Here is a 10,172-nt window from a genome sequence, read left to right on the forward strand (position 1 = left end):
TATCGCACAGAGCACCAACATATCCACAAAACAGCTTAGCCTGAACTTGTGTTCAGTAAACAAACTTCATTATGAGATCATTTCCAGCACAGACATGTTTTAACTGTACAAGATTACAGATGTAAAATTCTTTTAAAACAGGAAGCCTAGCTGATCCTTCGGGCTTGTCCTAATTAACCACGGGCAAACCGAACAACATCATTGCTTAAAATAAGGGATTTTAACCCTTCTAAAATCATATTCAGCAGGGTTGAAGATCTGTAAACAAAGGTAGACAAGTATTGCACATGTATCCAAGTGTTATTTAAGCCTACAAAAGGTATCTACAATGCAAAATTCCTTCAGCAAGAAAGAAAACCAGACATTTCTGACATCAATGGTAGTGCAATGGAAGGCTGCAAAGCCCAGCTCACCTTGGTGGGGTCACCTTTGTGTATGTCCAAACAGTCAGTGTAGTTGTCTTGCACTTAATTTTCTTCTCCTGTTAGTTTGTTTTATTTCTGAATTTACACGTGCTTCATAAACCCACAGGCATGTCCAGCTCTGCCCTGAGATGCCCACGACTTACACAAGGGCCCACATCGTAACAGTGCCAAGAGTTAAGCACTCGCTGTAACCGATCTCTTCCATCTCCCCATTGATCAAGTTCTCCATACAAGCTGTCACTGCAGAGCCTTTCATGATGCTTAAAATTCACGACTAGTTCACTTGCTCCAGTTAAACTGAGGCCCTCTTAAAAACGACCTGGTAAATTGAGTAGCCCCAAACAACGGCTACAGCGTGAAGGTTGTGTTCATCGTCCTGGACGTTATCCCAAACTTCTACATCAGGCATGATTTCAGTACAAAAGGGCTGCCACTCTTTGTTAACACCTGAAAACAGAGAGCGCTGCTGTTTTCCTAAGTCTACAGTTATACAATGTTCACCGATGAGTCTCCTTGCGCTCGACAGGAAAGGCAAGAGGCATTTGCTTCAACCAAGCTGTTGAGAGCCTTGAGGACTACTTCTGGCATGTGATCCGTAATCATCTTGGGGCTTATTAAAATGTTACCAAAGGCAGTTTCTTTTGACCAGCTTGCAGCGTATCTGATGTCTGAAGTGCACCACCTGGGAAAAAGGGCAACAAACATAAGATTTCAGTATTTATTGCAAACATTTTCTTTAACAATGAAGTCCAACACAGGAAGACATCTTTACCTATTCTGTGGTAAGGGCTCAGCATACACTGTTCTTGAATGGCTGCCATATTGATCCCCAAACTCTTTAACTACTCTGTCTAGAATTATAACAGCTTTTCTAGGGTGGTGAACCCATTAGCCTCCAGCTTGGAAAAGTTACTTTTTTGGAGAACAATTCCAAGAATTTCATGGCTACCTGGAGGATTACAAGAGCTTTAGTCCAAAAGATGTATCTTCTGTAGCCTCTCGTTCTGCACACACAAACTTTAATGTGCCCAACTCTGCCTATATTGCACCTTAAAGACTATTAGTTTTGAAATGGTCTGTAGACTAATTCAATAAATCATTCATTCATAAAGAACATCCAACCTGAAAAAGTGTTCTGGGAAACTGAAATTTGGTCATTGCCTGACAATATTCTAGATAGACTTAAGGAGAGTACTATTCTACTGTAAAAATGCAAAAGATTTTTTCTCTGCTAAATGGATCAAAACAAATATAATAATAATAATAATAATAATAATAATAATAATAATAATAATAATATATCATCTCCCCTCTCTGAAAGGATTGAGACAGGTTACAACATAAGATGTATACATAAATACCCGTACCCCCCATTCTTAAACTAATTACATGATTAGGAAAAGAAAAAACAACATTATAAAACAGTTAAAATCAGATTAAAATAGTCACAATTGAGGCGAGACATCTTGGGGCAGACATTGGGCAATCCATATCCAAGTCCCAAGATGCACAGAACATGCAAAAAAGAAATGATGGCAAGCAAAACAAAATGGAGAACTGGAAAGAGGAAGCCTGGTGAGACATAAAGGAAGACTGTGGGTTTTTTCCTGCACACTTAGCAGGATTTCAAATGCTAACAGACCTCATTTTCTTTTTTGAGAACCAGGCTGGACAAGACGGACCAGCTTCAAAATTCAGAATACTGTATAAGAGGACAACTGTTTCTTCAGTGGCCAGGCTTTGTCGATACAATATCTCTTGCATCCCTGCCTCTCTGGCTTTTTTTCTGTACCAGCTGATGGCTAAAGTACTGTACATTCACGCTCTCTTCATTGTTCCAATCATTGTTACAAAATATTAAAACTGTCTTGAATGCAAAATGTTAATTTAGAGGTCAGAAGAGTAGCAGGAAGCCTACAGGCGCTGATAAAAACCAGCCCACAGTTTACCTTCTTGTGCTGGTTTCCTCAACAATATGGATGATTTTCCCAGGAAGAAACAGGTGAGGATACTGAGGAGGAGAATTTAAAGGTGAGTCTTCATCTAGAGTAGTGTAGGAAGGTGACCGATGAACCATTAAGCTCTCTTCGGCTAGGAGAGGCTGGGTCAAAGCATCTTGGTTTCTACCATCCAGTTCAGTGGGGAAGTTATCCGGTTCTCCTCCAAACACTTCATACCAACATCCATGCAGCAAGATCTGGTACTGTGTGAATGGGAACCAAAGGACAAAAAACAGAACAGATGGGAAATTGTGAAACCATTTGGCTAAGTGGGATCATTATGAAAAGTATCAACACCCACATTAATTCTGCTCAATTCTTCCAAAATGAATGGCTACAGTCCTCAAGTTGCAGCATCCTTTTTCGACTCCCTGCCCACAGAAGGCATCTCAGATGACAAAGGGAAATCTCAAGACAGGTCATCTGTGATGAAGCGTCCTGTCATGAAATGAGTGGCCCAGACTCTGCTTAAACACATCAGCAACAACCTATCTGCAGGTTTGTTTTTGTATTTACCTTGGGTCTGCTACAGTTGGCAACTATTCTAATGATCCTTCTCTTCAGATCTTCCATGTTGGGCATACTTAACCTGTTTGATACAAGACAGAAAGAGTGTGGAAGGGGAAGGGGAGAAGCACTACTTAGGTCTTCCACCAAAGAACATTAGTTTCACATTGAGCCACACAGTAAGTCACATCCTTACCTTGGAACAACATCTTTTCCAACAATGATTGAAACAATGAACTGCTTACTGTAGTCTGCAAGCGATTTACTTAAAAAGAAGGAAAAGATAGAATCAGGTAAGCGAAGAGCAGGCTTTGGTTCCCAAAACAGTCATTAACAGCAAGTGCTATAAATTACTAAAAACAATCAGTAAGACTCAGAAAAGCTCTGCAAGCAAAAATATGGCCTCAGGGGGAAAATATGGATGTATGACATTGCTATTGTTTGTAGTATGTTCCTGTTTTTGAGAAGCTGACACCAACAAAACATTGTCTAGGAATGCAAGATTAACTGCACTCGCACCTTGCAGCAGAATTAAGTTATCATGTAATGCTTTCAATTTTGAAAGCCTATATTTGTACACAATACTTGGACATGTACAGTATAAGCATTGCACATATGGGGACACTGGCCTGAGTCCTACTAAAGCTCCAACTAAAGCAGACCCATCAAACCATTTCTGAATGGTGCAAGACAATCCCTTGGTTCTACTATATTTGGCATTAACAATACAATTCGGACTATTGTTCCCCAATTCGGACCACTGTGCTACATTTCTCAATGGATTTTTATACTTAAATGAATATAAATGAATTGCTATAAATCGCCCTTAAAATGTGTTAGGATTTACCTTAACAAACCTCCTGGTGGAGAAAAGGCATAACACTTCAGGTTTGGGAAAGCGTTTTTGAGCATGATAGCCAATATGGAGGCTGTTCCTCCTCCTAAACTGTGTCCGACGACAACCAGTTTATATTCCTAGAGAGTTAAGAAAAAAACAAAGCTAGAACATTGGTAGATATCCTCATGAAATCATCAGCTCAGCTGTTTTTGTCAAGGCATGCTAAGACAACCGCAAAGCCACAACTTACAGGAGCAATGGTGAAGGCTTGGTTCAAAATCCCATCATTTATTAGTCTTCGGTAAATGTAGTTGGCAGCCTGGGTTATCCCCTAGGAGACAAGATTGTAAACTGTCACAAACAATATCTCCTTTGATAACCCTGGCCAAGATCCTGCCTTGTCAGATGTAAGTACAACGAAAGAACTCCATCACTGTAGTTATGTCTGACCATGCTATTCCTAGCCCCAAACCTACCTTTATAGCAAGGCATTGCCTGAACTAAAGTTCCCAGTTCCTTATACCATTTTATTCTGATCAAACAAAGGGATAAGAAGTTTCCAGGAGCGGCAATTCACTAACCTGTTTAGTAACCCTTAAGTCTGCCTCAAGTACACTCCTATCTTCACTCCTTGCTTTGAGCAGTGGCTAAAATTGATCTTCTGCAGAGAAACTTGAAGCAGAGAAGCCTGGAATGTTTTAGCATCTGCCAAGTTTTACCAGCTGCCCCTTTGTTTTGTCTATTTATCTTTTGTTTATTTTATCATTGTTTGTATATTGGGTATTATCTGGCTTGAGTTTTTTGTTTTAGGAAGGAAAGGAGGGGTGTAAATATTTTTAAAACAAATATTATACTAGTGAGGCTGTAAACAAGGCATCAAACCTTGCGGTTCTCATTTATTAGCTTCTAAGTTAGAAGGGAGAAAAACAGCTTTCCCATCAACTCCATGATGTTGTCCTACTTCACCTAGGAGCACTCATTTTGGGTTCACCAAGTTCAAAACACAAAAACATATTTGCTGACCTTATGTACAAGACCATTTTCTAGGACGTCTTCTAGAGTTAGGTTTTCACAATCGGCCGAAAGGTCTGTGAGAATATCCTGAATATAAAACAAATGAAACACATGCAATGTAAAATATCCATTTATATACATACGGACACAAATAATTTTTGCATACACTTCTCTCATTCACTAGAGAGGGTTAGGGGTCAACTACTAAGATGTGAAGTTCCCATCTAGATTCACAAACTCTCAGGTTGCTCACATTTCAGAACAATCCTTTTCAAGAGCCTTTATTTGCAAATCTTCATCCCAAACAGTAACTACAAAGAAACGTAATAGAAGCCATACATATAAGAACTACCTCAAATGACAAGGTTCCTCTCACAGCTACGACAATAGCTTCTTTTTTGTGATCCAATGCGACAAAGAATGGTATCTCAAAAATCTGAAAACAGAGAAGTATGGTAAGAGCGCCAGCATGGGATAGTGGTTTGAGAGTTAGACTAGGACACTGGGAGTGCAGGGTTCGAATCCCACTTGACCATGGAAACCCACTGGGTGGTCTCTAGGAAAGACTAAGTTTTCAAGTCCAAAACGTTTTGCAGGTATTCTCCTTTGGTCAAACCACTCCAGTCAAAGCCCTAAGCAATGAGGGGCATTCAAAGAATAAAATCAGGATGTTATTAAGAACAATGTTTGTCATAGTATTTACCTTATTGTGAAAGCTGATGTGAATGAAATCTCTATATTGCAGCCCTGTTATTTTTAAGATGGATCCAAAATGCATGTTAAAACGGTCATCACCAATGATATCAGTCTCTGCTGGGGTCCTTCTACAGCTTAAAAATATGAAAGAGAAAAAAAGAGACACACAAAAATTAAACCAGTTTGGTACCTGCTGAATTTCTGTCTCTTCAGTATACATGCATATACACACAGTTATGAAATTTGCTAGCTCTTTACTGTTTGTATTTCTTAGCACACTGTAGAGTCCTTGTTGTGAGCATGGTGATTGAAATATACACGGGGAACATGTTAGGTCGAATTCCAAGCAAAATCCTACATGAGACTGGCAGCATGTAAGGCCACTGGACTCTCACTGTCTTCCCCTTCTGCCCCAGAGCAACCAACCTTTTCAAAGCTTGAATTACATCCCTGTGGTCTATTTGTGGCTGGAGAGGATGCAATAAACTTAAAAGCACAAATGCTTGCACAATCCTAATCTACGCAAGCATGTGTGGCCAAAGGACTTCTGACCACTGTTTCTTCTACATAGTAAATGGCCTTCCCAACCCCAGAAATGCAGCAGGTCTCAAAATCAATGCCCACCCTTGGTTGCTTTTATCAGTTATGACTTGATATCCTACGTCTGAAGGTAAACATAACACAGACAACTAAGTCAGAGAAGTTCTTTAGGTACAAAAAAGCACAAATATGTACAATCAAGGTCAGGCTCACATATTGTTTGTGTTTTGGAGTCTGCTTTATCCAACTGCTTGGAATGTTACTTTAAAAATATAATTAGAACTATAGCTCCAAGCCTGTCTTCCCTCATATATCTATTTACTTTTATAGATACACTTTCCTTATTTGAATTAAAACAACAACAACACAGATGACTACAATTTACTGGTTCATAGTGCAAACCTTACCTAAATAGTGAGGCTACACATACCCTATAATGATAAAGTAACTAAAACTGTTTTAGTTATACTACCATTTGGTAAAGCAATACCTTTATAGCAAAAGTCAGCCTTGCATTATATTAGTATAAAAAAATCAGTGACTATTGCTTCTTGGCCTTTTGGTTAAGATTAAGTGTAGTGTAGATATTTCTTATATCTACTTAATGGTAGCTGAAATCATTTTTAAAAAACTAACTCCATTCTCATACACTCATAAACAAAGGAGGTTCATTTAAAAAGCTATACATCTAAACACATATTTTGAAATGGGATTTCTTTTGCTCAATTATGAAAAATTTCATCTAGCAGGGTAATCTTCTGATCCTTCTCAAGTGTTACATGGCATGCAGTTTGTGGGCCAACCTACCAGTCACTTTTAAGCTTACAGAGTGCTGTAAAGGGATTTGCCATTATATAGTAGGGCCAACCATAAGCAGCCGCAGCAAACTTCATATAATGAGCAGCATTTTCCAATTCATCATCCAAATCGTTACCCTGGAAAATGGAGACAAAGTACAATCCGTTTCAGCCTTCCATTTCTGGTATGAAATCAATCAGTTAAGTCAACAATGTGTCTCTAAAGGTCTCTAAAGGTATCAGAGCAGAGGTGAAACCCCTGCAGCCCTTGGGTCCCATGTGGTTTTTAGGATCATTTTGTGGCCCTCCTGCCCCCCAAATCCCCTCCCAATCAGGACTGAAACCAAGGTTGGGCATCAGCAGCCTACTTTAGTAAAGCTTGAATAGGGGATGCAATTGCAGATGCTATTTTGTTCCAATCCTAGTAAACCTAGTTTCCTGGTTTTGATATAAAAGGAAACTGTTTCATGACTCCAAGAAGTCTTACATCCTGTCATGCGGAAAAGGGAAACATTTATGGAAGCAAAAATCTCACATAGGTGTCTACTGAATATGTTATGTCTGAATTTGGCTGCTGCTTTCATAGTAGAGGATGCTGTCTCATCACAAGATTTGAAAGAGGATTCAACAGTCAGTCCAGCTGGCATTTGTACATGGAATGTGTGGGGGGTACTAGCTTGTTCCGAGTCCCAGCATGCTGTAGTGGTTTGGAGACCAGGATTTGAATCCCACTTGGCCATGAAAACCTACCATGTGACCCCAAAGAAGTCACATTCTCAACAAGTCACATTTTCTCAGTCCCAGAGGAAGGCAAAGGCAAACTCGCTCTGAACAGATCTTGCCAAGAAAACCCCATGATAGATACATTTTAGGATCGCCTTAGGGTCATCATAATTCAGAAATGATTTGAAGGCACAAAACAACAAACCATCTTGTTCTAAAATACAGGCATCAAAGTGTCCTGAGATGGCTCTGAACGTCCTGAGTAGCTTACCAGAGGAGATAATGGTGACTGCGTAAGAACTTCTTCAGGCTCTTTAGGGCAATTTTCCACCTTATCTTGTTCTTGGTGAAGTAGAGTCAGGCCTGCTGCCACATCACTAGGCACCAAGTCAGTGTCCTGTACAGAAAAAGTAACAAATCCTTGAAGGGTGATTTTTTTAAAAATGAAATCCTTTATCTTCTCCAGTTATTAGGATAACCACTTTCAACACATTTGTGCCATCAACTGCAAGGAGCATGAAAGGTCTTAAGGTCAGTGGAAGAGAAGCTAATGTGCCTCAGCATCTTTGGTCCAATCCACACTGAAGAAATAAAGCTGTCTGAGACAGTTTTAACTGCCTTGGCTCAATGCTAGGAAACTAGCATTGGGAACTGTAGTTTTGTGAGACATTTAGCCTTCTCTGTCAGAGAGCTCTGGTGTCACAATAAACTACAGTTCCCAGGATTCCTTAGCACTGAGCCAAGGCAGTTAAAGCAGTCTCAAACTGGATTATTTCTGGAATGTGGATTGGACCTTTGTCACCAGCAAGTCCTTAAAAGAAGTGAGAAGAAAATTTGATCCTCCAAATGTTCAACTTCATCAATCCCCAGCCACTATGGTCAGAGTAAGGTAGTGCATGAGTTGCAGTGTAAAACATCTGGAAAGCCCCAATTGTTCCACCTCCTGCCTTAAGTCCACCTGCATTATTCTGGGTCCCTACGTCTAGAAGGAGGGCCTGAGGCCTGGACTATATCCTCAGACAGCCTAGGCAAGAAAGACATTTTGGCGCATTACAAACGCACCTATAGTACGTATCCAGTACGTACTAGGGTTAGGAAGGAGCGTCACTTCCTGACGCCCCTAACCCTAGTACGGACTGGGTTCGTACAAAATGGCGGCACCTGTCCACACGGGAGCTGCCATTTTGACGTCGTGGACGCATAGCATCCAGACGTCACGCAGCGCTAATGACACCACGAGTTTGCCGTTGGCACCTTGCAGCGTCATTAGTGCACCACGGAAAGAAGCGCCATTTTGGCGCTTCTTTTCGCTTCGTGAGGGAGCCGCGTGGTTTGGCTGCTGCGGCTCACTCGCGGAGCAACTGTCAGCGCCGGCAGACTGACGCTTTTAGGTGGTCTGTAACGCCCCTTAATCATTTCTGGTATCCTTTCCAGATAAGCAAATCCAAAAATGGAACCAAGTGGAAGCTAAACCAGTGTGAAGCCAAGCAGAGGTTTGGTCTTCCTGGCACTGGAATACCTAAAGGTAGTCTCACTGTTTTTCATTTATTTATTTCTGTTTGGTTTAAAACTATTCACAGCAATTACTGTACTAAAAACATGACATTTTTGATGCATAGGCTTCCATATTATTAAGCTATTATATACACATTTATTTCTGATTTTACATATTCTACATTTCAATTTTGTAAGCTGATTTTTTGGGGGGTTGGATATAAATTCCCGTTTGTGTTTGTCACAGGAAATAGTTGTTTTGTGGTTTTCAAAAGAGCTGAAACAATGCTCTGATGGGTGCATTTAGGGATCCTAACAAGCAATACACCAAATTGGCAAAAATCCAGCAAAACAAGTTATTTTGAAGCACACCATATTTTTTCCAGCTACGTAATTACTGTATAAAGTATATGCTTGCAATGACACACCAAAGAGAGGACTGGGCAAGTGCATTTCGAGAACCTTTAGGGCTGAAGGGTGGGGTATAAATACCATAAGTAAGTAAGTAAGTAAATAAATAAATAAATATGCCAAAATAGCAGAACCAAGGAGAATGTTAAAGGAAGAGGGAAAAAATCCTTTCTTACTGAGAAGTAGCTGCGAAAAAGCTCAGCGATGCTTGTAAAAGCCACTCGGTGGTCATCATCTTGCACGATGCAGCAGCACAGCAGCCGGATCCTTTTCTCCCACACTCGAGTTGCCGTCTTCTTGACATTGTAAAAGAGCTGGCCTGACTGACTGCTCTCCAGGTTGCGGTTGGGGCAGTGAGCAATGTAGAGCGTCTTCTTCCCGCCAAGAGGATCAAAGACAATGATGACGGCCACAACAGTGAAGATGATGATAGCCCAGCTGCAAAGAGAACAGGACAAGAGTACTGGTCAAGAAGGAGATGGCTTCCGGCGCAGCTTCCGGACTCTTAGGACGTACGCATCATTTAAATAGCATACCTCCAAAGTGACCCAAAGCAGCTTTATTTTGGCAGTGCTTTTAAAACAGCATTAAAGACACACCTCTTCCAGCAGGCCTACCCAGTCAATTTTAAATCTTTTAATTGTATATGTACTCTATGAGTGTATGTTAATGATCTTATTGTGTTGTATATTAACTGTGGGTTTATGTGTTTTTAATTGTGTATTGT

General features: G+C 40.4%; 1 protein-coding gene across 1 annotated transcript in view; it reads right to left on the reverse strand.

The window, feature by feature from the left end:
- Nucleotides 1–46: 46 nt before the first annotated feature.
- DAGLB (diacylglycerol lipase beta) overlaps nt 47–10,172 on the reverse strand; it is a 24,945-nt gene continuing 14,819 nt past the window's right edge. Inside the window, exons 2-13 of the mRNA XM_042437841.1 lie at nt 9,622–9,908; nt 7,812–7,937; nt 6,828–6,955; nt 5,488–5,614; nt 5,137–5,220; nt 4,794–4,871; nt 4,021–4,101; nt 3,780–3,907; nt 3,129–3,197; nt 2,942–3,014; nt 2,375–2,628; nt 47–1,107 (exon numbers count right to left, since the gene is read on the reverse strand). Of these exons, the coding sequence (XP_042293775.1) occupies nt 912–1,107; nt 2,375–2,628; nt 2,942–3,014; nt 3,129–3,197; nt 3,780–3,907; nt 4,021–4,101; nt 4,794–4,871; nt 5,137–5,220; nt 5,488–5,614; nt 6,828–6,955; nt 7,812–7,937; nt 9,622–9,908 (1,631 nt within the window). The 3' untranslated portion in view covers nt 47–911. The remainder of the gene's footprint in view (nt 1,108–2,374; nt 2,629–2,941; nt 3,015–3,128; nt 3,198–3,779; nt 3,908–4,020; nt 4,102–4,793; nt 4,872–5,136; nt 5,221–5,487; nt 5,615–6,827; nt 6,956–7,811; nt 7,938–9,621; nt 9,909–10,172) is intronic.

The sequence above is a fragment of the Sceloporus undulatus genome, chromosome 8 (assembly GCF_019175285.1).
Source record: "Sceloporus undulatus isolate JIND9_A2432 ecotype Alabama chromosome 8, SceUnd_v1.1, whole genome shotgun sequence".
Lineage (NCBI taxonomy): Eukaryota > Metazoa > Chordata > Lepidosauria > Squamata > Phrynosomatidae > Sceloporus > Sceloporus undulatus.